Consider the following 17,590-nt stretch of genomic DNA (forward strand, 5'->3'; position numbering starts at 1 on the left):
GAAGAAAAAAAAAAAAAAAAAAAAAAAGGTTCCAGTGACAGTTCCATGTTAATTATATAGGAACAGGCTGACATTATGCAGGTCACCATCCCGAAGGAATATTTGGAAAAAAGACATCAAACAAAACCCAAGCTAAATAATATTAATAATTATAAAAACAACAACAACCACCAAAACCCAACCAACCAACTAACCAAAAACCAAACCACACACCAAACCAAAGAACTGCACAAAGAACAGCTTGGTTTAGCACAGTTTGCCAATTATACCTTTCAGTGGCTTCATAGTTAATGAAGGGTGAAGAATGGAAAAGGTGCTCCTTTTCTGAAATTTGTTTTTAATAAATCATGCGGCAGACCTGTCAGTTTTCACCAGCCTACCAAGGTAAGGCAGGACCACGACTTCACTGAGAATTTGAGACAGCTGCCATCACTGTGCACACACAGGCTGCCCATAATAGCTAAGCAAGAAATACAGTCACTGTATGAAGTTCTCCCATTCCCACTCGAGATTAGGGAAAGAGCAACAAGATATATCCAGAAAGCCATGAAGAATTAGGATAAACCTCAACTAATCACTAACTGTGGTTATCAGTGAAAAGTATCAAATTAGGAAGTGTGCACATCCTCCAAAAATAATTATTTACACAGACATCTGCCCAGTCCCCCCAGCACAGCAGCACAACAAGCTAAGGTTTCCTATGGTGTTCATCTAACATTTCACTTTTTCTTCAGGTCAGCATGATAGCTCTCTCTCTCTTTCAGTTGTTTTCTGTTGTTTAAAAAAACCCTGTTTTCTGCCAGCAAATTACTTTTTTGGTTTCATTTAAACTTTTCCTACTTTTTTTTTCTTCTATATTTCCCTAATGTTCTAACACATCTTTTTCCTAACGCTACACTATTTTAACTAAAGTCTTTCTGCTAATCACCTCAACCTTCCCACTACTCTTCAGACAAAAATGCAATAAAAAAATTATTAAACCCATAATTCTTGGCCTCAGTACAGATTTCCTACTTTTTTCTGTCAGGTTTTCCTCGTCCATCCTCCTCCGCTTTCCCTTGTTTGACTCCTGATTTTTGTGACTGCAATTGTGTTTCCACACCATCTCAGCCCGCTCTGAGCTTTTATATATTGCAGTAATACAAGCTGCAGAATCTAAACAACAAAGCCTGTTGTTTAACAAGAATCAAGCTTGCCTCTTACAGTCTGTCTACCAATAACTACTGTTCTTAGAAACAAGAGAGAATGCTATCACAACACCTAATCATACTTACTTCCAGGAAAGAGAGAAGCTGCAAGCACCAGCCATTTGCAAAACAGCTGCACCTCACCTGCATTTGTTTAACAAATTTGAGGTTATAGTAATGCCCTCAAAAAGGCCTACTAAGAAAAAAAAAAAAAAAAAAAAAAAATCCTCAAAGAGATTAATTCTGCCGTTGCAGATATTTAAGTATGTTCTCAAGAAAGATGTTTTGGGAGATGCTGCTACTAAGCTAGTGTTTCCTTTGTTGTTACTGAAGTATTTCTAGGGAAATTTGGGTGGTCTGGTATAGGGTTCTGCCTCTGTTTTCTGAACAATGAGCTAATTCATGGTTGCCCTTTAACACAGAAGTAACTGTCTGAACTTCAGAGCAATATGTCTCACAGAGAGCATAATATCTCAAGACAGCATAAATTTTTGAAGCTAAGCATAAACATTCAGGTTTTTGTAATTTGATAAAGAAACCAGCATTCTTCAGATGAAAGTTCATAATATCACAATTATTGATAATAAGTTTGGCTTGTCTAGCTTGCCACTAGAACTTCATACAGTGAATTAATCCTCTGCCCAGGATTTGGCTATTACCCTCATGCTCAAATAGTGGTAACAACTCAACTATTAAACCGGTGACTGGTTGTATTGCAAGAACCAAATGCTCTAATACGTTAAAACACAAACATGCTAACACTGCATGAAGCAGTAGCAAGACAATATCTCTGACACGAGACCAAACACAACCCACTTTTAATCTAAGGTTTAAATCTTGAAAACAGTCTATGCTTGTTCTTATATTTATTGTGAGTGGCCTCACTGAAATCAGTAAGATAAATGAGTCTATAAATCTTTAGCACAAAATAGACAAGGAGAGAAAAAGAAATATTACTCTCTCTTGGCAGTTGATTTGCTCAATCTAAGCAACTGGCAGCTGAAATGGAACCTGGGTCCTCTGACCTCTAATCCAGTGTTTCAGCCTTTCTCTCTGTCAGTCTTCTGCTCTTCTGCTTAAGACTAATTATGAACTACAGGGAGCTTATCTCCCAAGGATCTCATACAAAATATAACCAAATCAATCTGCAAAGAGTACGATTATTCTACTTGTAGCACTATACTTTTCTTAGCTAAGAAACGTGCTTAACCTGAATTGACATTGTCTGAGTGATCAACATCTTACTGCTTTAGTATCTTGGCAATAGGCATTTCTCCAATTCCCACCTCTAAAACCTTACTTTTTTGAGATATCTGGACTAAATCTATGCATCATTTGGTGAAGTCTGGCTTTTTATGAGCAAGAAACATGACTATATGAAAAATTTTCAGTAGTGCACTCATATTAACAGGAGAGTGAACGAGTTCCCCTAGGCTCAGTTTTCCAATACAAGGAGACTTTTTGCTAATTGTTGATGCTGCCACTTTACATTTAGGGAAGTTCATACCTAAGACGTCTGCAGGATCAGAGCTTAAGGACATGTGGAACGAAAAAGATACAGCTGAGGAGACTTGGCTAGGCAAAACATTTTTTTTTTTTCCTATGTATGGCCTCTCCATTATTTGGCTAGTGTGGTTTGTTAGAGCCTAGGTGGGATTCAGAAAGCTGATGTTTAGGCACAAAAGCACAATCTAGCAAGTTTCCATGGGAATTCAGCCTCTTAGGACACTTGGTTTTATCGATGGTAAAACAGAGGTCACAGATGTTCCTCTGCCATTTCAGGGAAGTGGCTGAGCTTCATTGTCTGGGGTATACTTAGCCCATTCTTCATCTTAGTGAAATACAAACCAGTCCATTTCATTGCAGAAAGTGTCCAACCTGTTATGACCAGTTCCTGGTGGTTCTAACATGATTATAAGACTTTTAGACGGCTCAAAGTTTGGCAAAACAGGCTAGCTTCTGCTGATAATATCTTTTCCTGGGATATACTAAATACTTTAAAAATGTTTTCTTTGGTAAGAAAAGACTGTCCTTCAACAATAACATTTAGGAGGCTGATCATAATGGGTCTTAAGCTCAGTTGGAGACTCAGGATTCTACAATAGTAGTTTTTAATGGCAGTGATGTATTTTGACAGAAAAGAGAAAAATAAATTGCAGGGCTGCTTGAGCATTATTCAGAGCTTCTATAATGGAGGGAAAAATAATTGATATGTTTCTTTTTGGCAATAAGACTCCTAATGAATCAGATATCCTTGACAGAAAGACACTTAGCAAAAATAAATGTAACTACAACACTTCATTAAAGTAAAAGTATCTTTACTATTAATATACAAATGGTGAAGAGTGACAAATAATTGATATACTTTAAGCCATACTTTCAATGTCTTTCATAAATACAAAACCAGCATCTGCAATATTACTTCTTTTTACAGTATATAGAGAGATATATATATACACAGCATTTCATAGGGACATAAGATTTTGAAACAATAAACAAACTAACTCCAGTGGTAGCTAACTTATCAATATATAATTCAGGTGGCATATATCGCAAGTGGGCTGTTGACGACGGGTGGAATAACAAAAACAAGATATGGTATGCTTTAGCTTATACTGTACACAGCATACAAATACATACCGAGTGCTCATTGTAGCAGGAAAGCTAATTTTTTTTTTATAAAACCTTGTCTAAGTAGTTCAAAATTCTTAGTGAGAACTCTTCAACATGAGCAACAAAATTATCTTCCAGGGGCGGTCTGGCTGCTTTATGTATTTGTTGCTGATATAGAGATTCTGAGGGTTTGTTTTGACTTTCCCCAACCCTGCATTTCAGGTTTAAAAATGTAGCCTATCTACACAGCAGAGTAAAATGGTACAGCAGGGCTAATGTTCCCTCTCTGCTGCTTTTCTCAGCCTGCAGCACCCCGCCTTTTGGCAATGCCCTCCAGCAGCCTCTCATTTCAGTATCTCCCCATTTCCCTTGTCACTGCTAGCAAGAGATGATCACAGCACCCGAGCCGTCTCTCAGCTCACTCTTTGGCCCCTGTTCTCTCTGGTAGTGGCTTTCCTGAATTCTGTCACCACTGCATCAGTTCATAGCGCCTGCTCCTGATCTCACCTGTGACTTAAAAGCTGCCAATACAAATTTGGCAATAAATATTTATTTCATTTCCCTGGACGAAGAATGGCCAATATTCAAGTTTAAAAGTCAAACATCATGAGGCTCACAATGCCTGTTAAGAGGAAAGATAGACTGGTAAACCACGATTTCTCAGAATCTGATCCAAAGCCAAATTTGATACAGAAAGGCTTATTTTTGGCTCAAGTTCAAATAAAATTAATTAAGAACACATTCAGTGGGAATATTGAAGATGACTTAAAACTCAGTGAGTGGTTTTCCCCCACCACTACAGAATGGCTGTCAAGTGGACTGGGTACTCCAGGAAATGATAAGAAAAAAATCTGAAAAAGGGGGTGGATCCCTTTTAACCACGGTAGCTTTGCATCGATCAGCCCACATATCTGAAGTTAAACAAAGGGATTTAAGAAGAAACATTACTTCTGAGAATGTTTTCATTCACATTTTCATCACAATCACAATGAATTATTTAGAAGGATGTTTCATTTATGTGATTTCTGGGCATATAGTAATGTATGGGATAAAGCAGTGATAAGATGTTTTTATCAACATTTGATGATCAGTACAAACTCCTGATAGCAAAACCTCCTCTGGGTACAATGTTAGCAGGACTCTGGCAGGACACTTAAGTTCTACTTTCACCTAGAAGTCCAGTTCACAAAAGTGATTCAATCAGCCGAGTATGTGCAGAGCCTCCCTGAGATGGACAGGTGAAATTCAGGCCTCACTGAAGTAAATTTGTGCTTTAAACTCCAGTGAGACCTGGGTTCCACTGTGGCCCTTCTTGCAGCACTCTCAGCACCCCTCCATAGATCAATTTGTAACAGGGGTCTTGAATTTTTTCAGTAAATGGTCTTTTTGGAGGTCCTTTAATCAGGAGTTAATGTCACCCAACAAACACAACACTTACTCTACAAAGATATTACTTCCTATGACAGCTTATACAGAGATAAATGACTGTGAAACAAATATTCACTGCAGTTTTACTCCAGAGATAAAATGGTGGGAAGATGCTCCACATCATCTTTCAGATTTGAGAAATATTTAATGGTTTAGGTTTAAGTACCTAAATAGAACTAAGGACACTTTCTATCTAACTCTTCAACTTGAAAAATTGGTCAAAACACGTCTATGCACACTCATGTGCTCCACCTACTAAAATCTTTTCAGTAGTAATATACCCACTCTGACCCTCACTAGAATTGTGATCTCGATAGATTTTTGCAAATTCTGTGTTTAAATTTTTTATATGACTTGAGAATACTATCCCCAGTTTACTTTAGGTGAGTATTTGAGCATATTTAAGCAGAAAAGTATGTCATGATAAAGCTTTCAAATATTTTAAACAGGCTTTGTAGACAAATTATTGAAGAGTTTTCTTTAATAAAGCAGAGTGGCATGCTATCAAAAGGCACAAATACATTTCCATTACCCGGTCTAGGAAACAGAAAAATGGCATGATTATTATACTACAGTTTGATGATTGGCACTTAAATAAATAATCAAAGTAATTACCGTCATAAAAGGAAAGCCACTTTTTTGGATGAACATCAATGCAAAGGCCGAAGACAGCAGGTAGAATTCACTATACCATGGATGGTTGTCAAACAGCCTTTGTAAACGACTGTCACTGTGTAACAACGTTATACATATCTATGAAGAGACAGAAAGTAGGCCCAATCCTGCAAGCTCTCCTATGAAAGGATATCCATCCTCCTGCTTACTTCGACCCCACTGATGCCAGTGGGGTGCCCTACAAGGGGTATGTTCAGCCACATAAAATATCTTGCAAGACCGAGGCCTAAATAAATTAATCTTTGTCACATTAGGCATTAGCATCACCAGAATAGTAAATATTTCAGAAACCACAAAAAAAACCCAAACAACTTTAAAGATGAAAAAACAAATAAACAAACAAAACCATAAAACATAATACTGTCCAGAGTACGTGTATACTAAATTGTAAAACATTAATTAAAAATGTTGTTACTATTGTGGTAAATCAGAATGCATGTCTACTAAAAAAAATAATAACAAGAAGCTTTAAGTTATTTTATTTAATTTTACTCCTTATTTTTTCTTGAAGAGAGATTGTCACTGCCACATTCCATATTGTCAATAATTTGAATGGCTCCCTCCCACCCTCGTCCCTGGAGTATGTTAGTGTAACAATTCAGATTACTTTTACAAATAGTTATATTCTGTCAACTCCTCTGACATTTCATACTAACACTTAAAATTACTTTTAGACAGTAAAAGTGACATCTATACAGATATCTGTTGTTTTTTTGTTTTTTTCTTTTTAGTCTAGAATAGGAAAAGAAAATAAAGAAATGATGTTATTCCAGTTCTACACATATCTTACAAATTACTACGCACTGTCCCTCATTTGGAAATACTTGCAAATATCAAAGGTTTCGAGCACTCTTTCATAGTTAAAGTTTGGCTTTCTCCTGCACAGCACAGAGTCAAAGTACAAGAGATAGCCTATTAATCCACAGACCAAAAGGTATGCCTGGAACTGTCCATCAGTTATTTAGAACGGATTATTTCTCAATATTCACATAGCCCAACTGCCAAGAGACTTAACAGCAGGAAGAAAAGAAATACTTCTGGAAACAGCTTTTGATTTGCAATCCATTACAGTGGGAAATGCTTTTGCTTCCAATATTGAAATAATGTTGCAGTATATTTTACTTGTAAAGAGTAGCACAGGAGTATTAATAATAAACGTGCTGAAAAGAACTTCTAAATCCTCTAATCCCTTCACATTGTAATTAGAGGACATATTAAGTGAAAAAATAATGAAAAAAATATGACACAAAACAAAACCCCATATATAGGTGTTAGGCCATGAAGGGGTTTTTTTGTGTGTGTGTAAATCTCAATAAGAAATTTGAAATGCATCTACAGTCGAGGCTAGACAGTTAGCTCTGTCCACATTGTACAGGAACCTTGTTCTGCAAATGATCATGTTGGCTTCAGAAAAAGCACTGTATGCCTAGCAAAGCTTGACTTACGTGAATATGCATGGCACCACCTAACTTTGTGATGGTAGGTAGAAGAGGAAAGGGTGCTTCCTACCTTCATCCTCATATTGGTAAAAATACTGCGTGAGATAACGTGGGGTGGAGATGTCCAAGTACCAACAGCATTATTCTCAACTGCTTGAATTTTCCAGATTCCTTCCTTGCATTTTGATAGAGAGAGAAAGCCCAGTGGCAAATATAAAATTTTAGAAAGAATATATAACAACAAGTATAAATGAGGCAACTGGTTTTCTTAATTATAGGTTAGGGGACAGTCCTGCTTTCTTTGCACTTACTCAGAAAGAAACAGAACAGAAATTTAATAGACAAGTAGCTATTTGGTAGTACTGCCCGCTCAGTATGTGGGAACAACAGTGAGAGGTCATAAAAGAATGTCTTTGTCTTTCCTTGACCCAGAAGTAGTGCCTTAGCATTTAAAGAGATTTCTTTAAGCAGTTTTAAATTATTCGCTTTCATTACTTTCATCTCACATTGCTGTCTCCTCTTACCCATTCCTTTCAGTTTGGTTCTGGTTTTCTGGTTTAGTGGAAACTTGGCCTCTTATCCTATCCACACTGGTGGTTTGTTTCTGTCTGAAACTACTTGGTTCATTATGGGTATTTCCAAAAGTGAGGAAAAGTTGCAAAAAAACCCCATAAAATGACTTGGTTTTGAAAAATAAGAAAGATTTATGATTTAAATATATCCTCAGTTCTTTCAAATGTACTAAAGCTTGGGTTAACAAGGTTAGCCTGCCATTTCCCCAAACTTAAGGACACTGTTTTACATTTCTCTTTCAGCTTTACTGCACAAAAGTCAACCACTTCTCCATGACTGCAGAATATCAGCTAAGGCTTGATGATGTTCTGTGTGAAATCAGGAAGTCTAAGGACTTCAAATATGAGTAAAATTCAGATATCGTGTGGAGAAGACCTAATTTGCTGAGTAAAGCTACACATAAACTGCAGGTATCACTTCGATGTGTAAAATCCACAAGGTACTCTACAATTTACTCCTGACAAGTTGAACTTTTCAGTCTGGTTTTGTATATGTTTTATCTACTTCTTCCAAAGCAAGACTTTGAAGAGTTTGGTAGGTGTGGATGCACTATGCTGGAATGGAAACAAAATACATTGTTCCAATTAGTGGCAACGTTAAATCAATGATAACAAATAAGAATTAATTTTTCATCAAATAAATTAACTGAATTTTAGAGTACCGCATGTTGATCAAAATAATAAAAAGGATTCTCTTAAGGAATGTTCCACAGGAAAAAACATATTCAATCTAATGCAAGAAACTATGCATTAATAATTTAAAACTGTTCCTAACTGTTTAGTCAAAGTTCTCATTTCCATCTGTCCTAATGCTGTTGCACTGGTTTTTGTTGTTGTTGTTGTTGTTTTGTTGTTGTTGTTGGGTTGTGGGTTTTTTTGTTGGGTTTTTTTTTTGTTTGGTTTGGTTTGGTTTGGTTTTTTTGTTAAGACAAAGGGTATAAAACCATAAAGGAACAAGTGTTACTTTAATAAGGCCAACTTTTAATATTTCATATACTGATTTGGGGAGAAAATTTATCTACTATACTAAAATGCAGTTTTACCCCTTGACTAAATGGTTAGAACTAAAAGAACTAATACTGTATAGGTATAAATATGTTGGGGCAAATAATTTGAGCTCGTGTTTATTGTAAAGTTTCACTTGAAGCCAAGATTATGATCAAAAAAAAGTTTTGTTTTCACACCTTTGCTGGATGTTATTTTAAATGCAACCTCCCAAATATTAATACACAAAACCTGAAGCACTGAAAATCCTACAACCTTTCAGAGTCACACTCATGTAGTTAGGATGAGGCCCAATATACTGCTACAAATTTTTTATCTGATTTTATTTAAATCTGTACATCATGTTTATCAACTTTTTATTATAACAAAGAACCTAGGTAGAATTGCAGGTGGAGCTGGCTCTATGTTGAAGAGTGTCCTTTTTTCTGTCTCTTTCAAGTGGTAAGCACAGCTGGAATGACTACTGAGTCACTGCCAGTGCTAAGGTCTTAAACATTACACTAAGACTGGCTTCTTTCATTTTTTGTTTTTTGTTTTTTTGGTTTTTTTTAAAGGCAACCTAAAATTTTGCTTCATGATAAATGGAAACAAATACAGCAGTATATGGCACTTTATGTAGCTTGCACTGTAGAATCTGGAGAGACCTGATATGTTGTTTATGGTTAGGGGTGCTTTGTAAAGTATTCTTCTAAATAGATATACTTTGTCTTATAGTAAATTACAGTTCTTATTCTGCAGATTTTTCAAATTTATACCATGGGACTTGGTGTCAGCAAAACTACATACTAAAACCATTAACCAAAAAATAGAAAGGAATCGTAGACAGAAACTGTTTCATCATATGTACACATGTACTAACTATTCCAAGCTTAAGTTTCCCAAGATATTAAGGTCAGCTGTAAAGTTTTGGTCACGGGGTTGCTTCAATCCAAATGCATTATCCAGACAGCTGTAGTTTATCTTATCACGCTTTGCTATCATCTTCTTTTGACTGGATGATGTCATTAGCAACTTTGATTTCTATGGTTTCTGGATTTAAAGCTTCTTTCCCATTTTCCTCCTTTAGTGGCAGCTTCCTGTCAGAAGAAAAGAGGAATCATGGTAGCACATGAATAACATATAATCCACAACTTAAGTCTACAATGTATGTATTGTTTACACAATCCACAGTGTTTCTGAAAAGATAGTTTATTAAAAATAAATTACTGAGGTTCTTTGCTTTTAAATAAATTAATATTAACTCTTTCTGTTTCTACAAAGCCAGAAAACGCTAAATAGCACATTACACTAATATTGCTGCTGCCCAAAATGCAATTTCTTTTAATAAGACAACCGAAACAATAGAATGCCAAATAATAATGACTCAAGACAATACAGAGGTATGTGATCCCAAAGATATCATGAAACACAGTCAAACCTTTTGCTGATTCTAGATTATACTCTTTTTTTTAATGTCTACTTCTAATTGTAAATTCAATCGTATTTGAAAGAAGATACCTGTCATTGAAGGTTATGCCAAGACATAAAGGAAAGAACTTCTTATAGAAGAAGGAGATAATGGAAGTTATTTTATTATTTAGAAACTTTTACTATTCATTTTTGTAAAAGCACACAATAGCTGTGTTAATAACTTACATTCTTTTAAGACTAACACAGTGAAAAATCTGAAAAAATGCCACAAAAAGAAGCTGACTACTTATTTTCATCCCTGTCATAGAAGCTGTTCTTATTTGAATGTAAGAAGACCTTCAGATGATATTTTAATTTCAGAAATGGCCTAAACATTCCTTTGGGTTTTATAATGCTTAATTCCAATGGCAAAGGAGTCCCCATCCTCACTTTACAGGAAAGGCAAAATACTGATTTAATTCAAAAAGGTCTTGAAAATCATTGATTGTCTACTGCCAGCAGTTAGCTGTTAAAAAATATAGCTGTCAATAATATGTATGGTTTACTAAGATGTTCTTGTAATAATGTCTCATGGGCATAATAGCTGTTTATAGTGATTCCAGTTGGAGTTTTCTTTCTGGTTTTTAACTAGGGAGTAGTATGCATATGCCTTTTTTTATTCATAACAACTGTTAAATATTTCAGTAAATTTCCACTTTGATGTCCCAAAGAGCAATATACTGTTCAAAACCAGTCTGAGGAATCCCTTAGGAACATCTTGTAATAACAGTATTTAATAACAACAAATAAACCAAACCAATACCCCAAATGCCAGTCTGAAGTGAACTAAGAAAGATGCTGTTTATCCACAGGTTAAACAAAAAGCACAACCTATGTCTGATAGAAAACAGAGAGAAGTCTAACTTGTTCTATTTCAGTAAGATATGTGGGATATGTATGAGCTGTCTGGCTTTGATTATAGAGGGAAATCTCTAGTAATTGTCTGTTTCACATGCCACACCCAAAGGAAACGGATTTTAGCCCACAACATGATGCCTGAACAAATGAAAACAGCAGAATCAACACAAATCTATTTTTAAAAGAGAATAAAACAATGGGGCAGAGGAAGTATGGCTCATGAGATGCATTTTAGGTAAACAGGCACCTGTGTTAATGGCCTGATAATGCAAATCACTTAAACTAGTATAAAAAAAAGACCTAATTTAATCTAGTTATATATAAAGGCAGAGTAATTTCTCCAAAAATGGTGCTGAAAGGGAGGAAATATTGAGTCAATGTAATAACTGCACAATTGACAGACTATACTGTGTGGAAATTTAAATAAATTGTGTTTTGGAGAAGCGAATTAACAGCATGTTACAAGTAAGTTCAAATTATTTGCATGTGGCTACACTGGAATAGTCTGCTGATATTACTCATACAAAACTTTAGCTGGGATATTTACTTTCCTAGTTTATAGGAAAATGGCTCCCAGACATTTTGATACTGGAATTCACCCAGGTTCATTAATACCAAGAAAAACTCAACCAATACTGGAAAAACAATAATGTCAGACTAGGAATGTAATTATAGTACCACATTGCATGTGATATTTTAATCATATTACAGAAATGTAATATGAAATGCACAGCTTAAATTGATTTTCTGCCAGTATTATTAAAACTTGTTGACTTCCAGGTAAAAGTGATTTATGCTCATCTGCCAAACATGGATCTCAAACCTGGCTTTGACAAGAAACATCTGATTCAAGGTAAAATGTAGATTACTGAATAATACGCTGAGCAATATTATGAAAATACTCCATTATTGTAAGAGGCAGTGATCTCTATATTAATTACTTTCCACAAATTATTAAATTGCATTTAAAGTTCTGAGTATAATTTGCTAGCTTTCAAAATAATTCAACTAATTATTCAAAATATTTAGTCTAATTTAAATTGAAGGTTTATCTGGTATACCTTTATGACAGCCTTAATTAGCCAGAGTGAATCCCACCTTGTATGAACATCACCTGCCTGGAATTATCCTTGAAACTTTTCCTTCCTGCAAGCTAAGCTCTTCCATCCAAGATCCGCATTGGTCATTCATGCCCTGCACAGCCTTTCTGGCTGATAGCACCTGTTGTTGACAATGTTTTTTTGTGTCGTTCCTACTGAGACACTTCTACCCTACTGCGTCCTCCATTCTTTTTGTGACATCTCACACATACTTTACATTGCTTCTCTCTTTGATTTGTTACGACTTGTGTCTTTCCATGTTTCCCTAGCACCAGTGGCCCTTCAGATGTCCTCACTGCACGATGTTCTATTCATCTTTGATTTCCTAAGTGAAACTGTCCAGAAACTTTAGCTGACCTCCATCCAGCTGTACCTCAGGAGTGCTGCCTTTTGCCATTGCTTGTGGGAGAAGAAATTGCAAAGAAGGAAACTGTCATTATTATTAATATTTCTTAGCAGTCCTATTCTCCCAAGGACATAATACCCATCAAACTCCTTATCAGTTGTTCCTATCCTTTAGTTATTTTTCTGAGCCACCAGTGACTGATTATTTCCCTTTCCCCTAAGATAATAAAACAGTTTTGATCTTAACATTCTCATATTTCACTCCTGTCAGTTGTTCTAATGACTGGGACAAGCAGGGAGAACTGAACTTACTATTTCCTTGTACCATGTCCCTTGCTAGGTGTATCTCAATCGTATTTTCAAAATCTGGTGGTACAAATAGCCTTGAAGCATGAAAAAATGTGGAGTGGTGCCCTACTCACTAACATATCCAAGGCTGGACTTCTACAATGTTTACAACTGCATTCTCCTGACTGCTTAGGTAACTGTGGGTTCTCTAGAATGCTCTTCAGTATAAATTCTAATATGAAGAGCAAACTAGTCTTTAAACAAATTCCATAATTATTTAATTGGCATGAGTTTGAAGTCTCTAAATACAGATTCTTTAAAGAATTATATAGCTTAATGTGCAGTTACTTAATACCTCTCCACCATTTACTACAAATGCCAATGACAATAACACATGCTTTTTTCTTACTAAAGGTTCTGGCATATGCAGTTCTAGGTAATAGCAAGGAAGTAATTTTTTTTTTTTTTCTGTATTTTCAGAAAGAGAAAAATACTTTTATAAGAACATCCTCTCCTTTTAAAAATCAACTGTGATTCCATCAAATAATAAACAGGTCAGTTTCTATACTTAATACAGCTCTAAGATCTCATGAGGTAGGAGATGTTCACAATACATTAAAAGCTTCAGGCTCAAACCAAAGATGCCTTGTGTTTTCTTTAATAACTTCAAGAAACTTCTGAGGCTCAGAAATGAAACTCTTGAGCAATAAGCTCATGTCTCTTAACACCACTAGTTGGGTTCTTAATAGAAGGAATGGTACTGTCATCACCTTTGTTGAAATATTAGTTTCTCTTCAAACTGCATTTTCAGAAGAAAAAACCAAGCACATCAGAAGCTCTCATTGTGATAGTAATCTTAGCAAAATACTTCCACACAGTAAAGGTGACAGAACAGTGGAACAGGCTGCCCAGAGATGTTGTGGAGTCTCCTTCTCTGGAGACATTCAAAACCTGCCTGGACACATTCCTGTGTAACCACATCTCAGTGTTCCTGCTCCAGTGGGGGGATTGGGCTAGATGATCTTTTGGGGACCCTTTCAATCCCTAGCATTCTGTGATTCTGTGATTCCTTGTGCCCTGTCACAAATGTTAGTTTATCCTCCACACAGTTTTCAAAAAGTCCTATTCAGGTACAAACACCAGCCGCTCTACCCAGTTTAATCCATTCCAGGGGCTGCAGCGGCAAAATTGAGGAGAGGACCTGACTTCCAGCATATGGGATATCCTAGCCCAAGCCTGGTCCCTGTGACCCAGGAGGCAGTCAGAACCTGCAAATGCAAGGGCAAAACTGCTGTGATCTCTGTGCTGACAATCACTTGCAGGGATGGGAAGGGAGGATGAAGGAGCTATGTGCTGCCCTTCAGCACTGTTAACCCAATTACACCACATAGTGAGCTAAGCTATCAGTTAGGTGAGTGAAAGCAGGAAGGGACCACTCAGTGAGGAGCTGGGTTTCTGGAGCATGGGACCATTGTGCCCTACACACAGGGCGTGTGTGGGGATGTCTGTGTGATCCAACCTAAGGCCACTCCAGTGAGTCAGATTATTCCCACAGAGTGGTTAATAACTGCTGGGCAAGCCCAGGGTATGTGGTCAAGGTCAGCTGCACCTGAATGAAAAAATCCTTGTCCTCGTCCTGCAGGGTCAGGAGGGCTGATGGGTGAGGTGATTGCAGCTGCCAGGGCCGAGAGAGAAGGGGGCAGAGCTGTGACCTGCCTCTGCCGCCATGGTCCCCCCAGGGGGTTTGGAGGGTAACTGGGAGCAGGGGAAGCATCAGGGCGAGCTTTGGAGCTGCAGAGAGGGCAGGCAGGGACATGATCTCACCTTCCAGCCCCTGCAGCACGCAAAGCTTGGGTGGCAGCAGGATGCAGGTTTGTGTCCCACTGGGGCCAGGACTGGGCATGAACTGCTAATGAGGCTGAAGGTGATATGGGCTCCTGGACCCTGGTCAGGGGGTATGGGTGGGCTGGGGAGGGTAAAGCAAGGCTGCCTGTGCCCCCCAGCCCTGACATGAGGTCTGTTTTCACAAAGAGCACAGAGGGAGCTCCTCAGGAGTCAGGGCAGCAAGGAGAGCCAGCAAATTTCTCTAGATACTTGCTAGTGTCCAAACAGGCGGTGGTGTAAAGATAGAATTCAGAATTGTCACTATCATGGTGTTGCCATCCAAAAGCTGGATAATGCCCAGATGTGAATGTACTCTGGGTCACTGTCCTGGTTTTGTCAAAAACAAGACCAGTTCTCTTTTAGTGAATTTTCCTTTCAGCTAAGTACTTCTAAGTACCTTCTAAGTAACTGCACTTTTCTGAATTTAGCTACATGTTTTTTGAGACACTGCTCACTCTGGACTGATAAGAGTGACCAGTGGAATGCAGAAGAAGTCCCATGTTTAGATTTCTTGCTATAACAACCAAGAAGACTGATAAGATTTCACACGTTCCATTGCAAAAGGGGAGTATTTGCAAGGAGGGGTGGACAGAATAGGTGACTAAAACTGACCAAGTGAGCATTCCATCCCATATGCGTCATACACCCTATAAAAGAGGGAGATCATGAGGGCCTCGGTGTCTTTGACCATGGCTGGTGTCTGAAGAGGACCCTGTCTGCTGTCCCTGCAATCCAAGGCCTGAGGACCCTGCATTCCTGAATCCAGTTCTGGTTTGCTGTGAAGTCCTGCCCAGGACTTCTGGGTGGCTGCTCTCCAGCTGCTGGAGCCACACCAGCTCCCAGCTCCACCACTGCTGAAGTAATGACAACTCCATATCGGGCAATGCCGCTCTACCCTGGGACATTCAGGATTGGTTTTGTATATTTTATATATTTTCTCTATTTATTAGTAGCATTAGTAAAGCATTTTAAAAGTTTTTTCCAACTTGCAAAGTCTTTCTTCATTCCTCCTCATCACTTTTTCCTATCTAAGAGGAGGGTGAGTGAGGGGATAACAGAGAGCATCTGCCACAGTTTATTGTTGCCTTGCATTAAACTTTGGCAGTCACAGAAAGAAGAGAAAAATTGTTGTACATAGGGTACAATGGTTTAGACGAACTATTGTAAAAATCACACCAGTAAACTGCATTGCCACATTACACCATTCTGACGATGCTGTGTATCTCATTCCCAGAGCATGGGAAGCCCAGTCTGTCCTCGCAGCTGGGAGAAGCTTGTGTGAAATGCTGGGGAATGTCAGGCTACTTACTCTGGTTCTGTGAGGGGAGTTGTCTCGTTTGGCTCATTTACTGGACTCCCGTCTTCATGATTAGTAATTCTTTCATCCTCTGTCCGCATTTCCACTATTGGCTCTTTTGATCCATCTTTCCTGAAAATTATTAAAAATGTCTCAGTCTCATGTCATCATATTAACCACATACATTGCACATAACTGATTACCAAGAATCCATCTCTCAAGTCGGCAAAGAAAAGGCAGAACTAATTATCAGTGACTTTCACTACTGAGACCATTTAGCAGTGTGTTCCCAATTCCCCAAAGTCTTCAAACCATCCTGTATCCATGGTTATTTACCTAACTCCACAAATACCATGGATTAGCATCTCAAAAGAGTATTCTTTTTACTACTAAATAATAAGATGATGGTGTCTTCATGGGAATAGATGTAAATTTTCTTAACCTAGCACAATAAATATAGGTTCTTGATGCCTAGTCATTCTTGAACCTTTGTGAAAGTGTAAAGAGCCTTCATGTACATACTGCAGAAGTGTACTTTAATCTCCTGAGGCTGCGGCAATCCCAGCTGCCAGAATTGGGTAAAGAGCTCTTGTGTGATAAGAAATTAGCCCTTTCTGTTAGAAGAAACTTTTTTTCTATAATATGTCATATTCCTCTCATTTTAGGAACAAATGCCAGTTTCTTGCATGTAAGCAAATGAACAACTCTTATGCGCATGGGACAATGAATTGTAAGATGAAGAAGTGAGAACTGTCACTGCACTTTTGTTGGTGATATGGCCATGATATGGCAAGCACTGTTCCCTGCTACAGAGGTATTAATGATATTACTACTAATTAAAAACTTGCATATAATTTTACTCCTGAAAGACAGATCAAAGGATACCCAAGATATATCTGATATTTCCAAAATAAAACCTCTTCACATGTCAACATTTCTTCCCTATTCCTGTCATCAGATCACAAATTGTGTCCTGGAACTTTATCAGCTGCAGTCTTGAAACAAAGGGTAACTGAGATATAGACAAACAATTACTTTTATATTTAACAGACTATTTTACTGGCCTGTGATGTTCTAGAGAACAGTTAGACTGCTATGTGTCATAGCAAAGACCCAGTTAGACCCTGGTCTAGTTAATATTTCACATTTTTGTATTACTCCTCAGAAGATAATCTTTAAACGGGCTTGTGACAACCTTGAAGCACTTACCCTTGCCCATCCTTAGCAGAACAAAGGACCTTGTTATGACTCAAACGTCTGTTTTTTGTTACTTTGGGAGGAAAAGATAGATGACACCTCATCTTATCTTTCCTAAAGTTTTATGTCCATGGAGGCAGACACCTTGGAAAATAAGGGCAATTAACAGTGTTGCTGTGAAAGGCCTCATGGCCTAATTGGGATGGTAGAGATAAACCATCTGTCAGACAACCAACTACCAGAAGAAACCACA

At 37.6% G+C, this 17,590-nt stretch overlaps 1 protein-coding gene across 2 annotated transcripts in view; it reads right to left on the reverse strand.

The window, feature by feature from the left end:
- Positions 1 to 9,883: 9,883 nt before the first annotated feature.
- NCAM2 (neural cell adhesion molecule 2) overlaps positions 9,884 to 17,590 on the reverse strand; it is a gene marked incomplete at its 3' end in the record, with an annotated part of 289,423 nt that continues 281,716 nt past the window's right edge. For both annotated transcript variants that reach the window (XM_080360461.1, XM_080360459.1), the window contains 2 exons: positions 16,153 to 16,272; positions 9,884 to 9,995 (listed from right to left, as the gene is read on the reverse strand). In XM_080360461.1, coding sequence (XP_080216587.1) covers positions 9,884 to 9,995; positions 16,153 to 16,272 — 232 coding nt within the window. The remainder of the gene's footprint in view (positions 9,996 to 16,152; positions 16,273 to 17,590) is intronic.

Source organism: Nesoenas mayeri, assembly GCF_963082525.1.
Source record: "Nesoenas mayeri genome assembly, chromosome: 1".
Classification (NCBI taxonomy): domain Eukaryota; kingdom Metazoa; phylum Chordata; class Aves; order Columbiformes; family Columbidae; genus Nesoenas; species Nesoenas mayeri.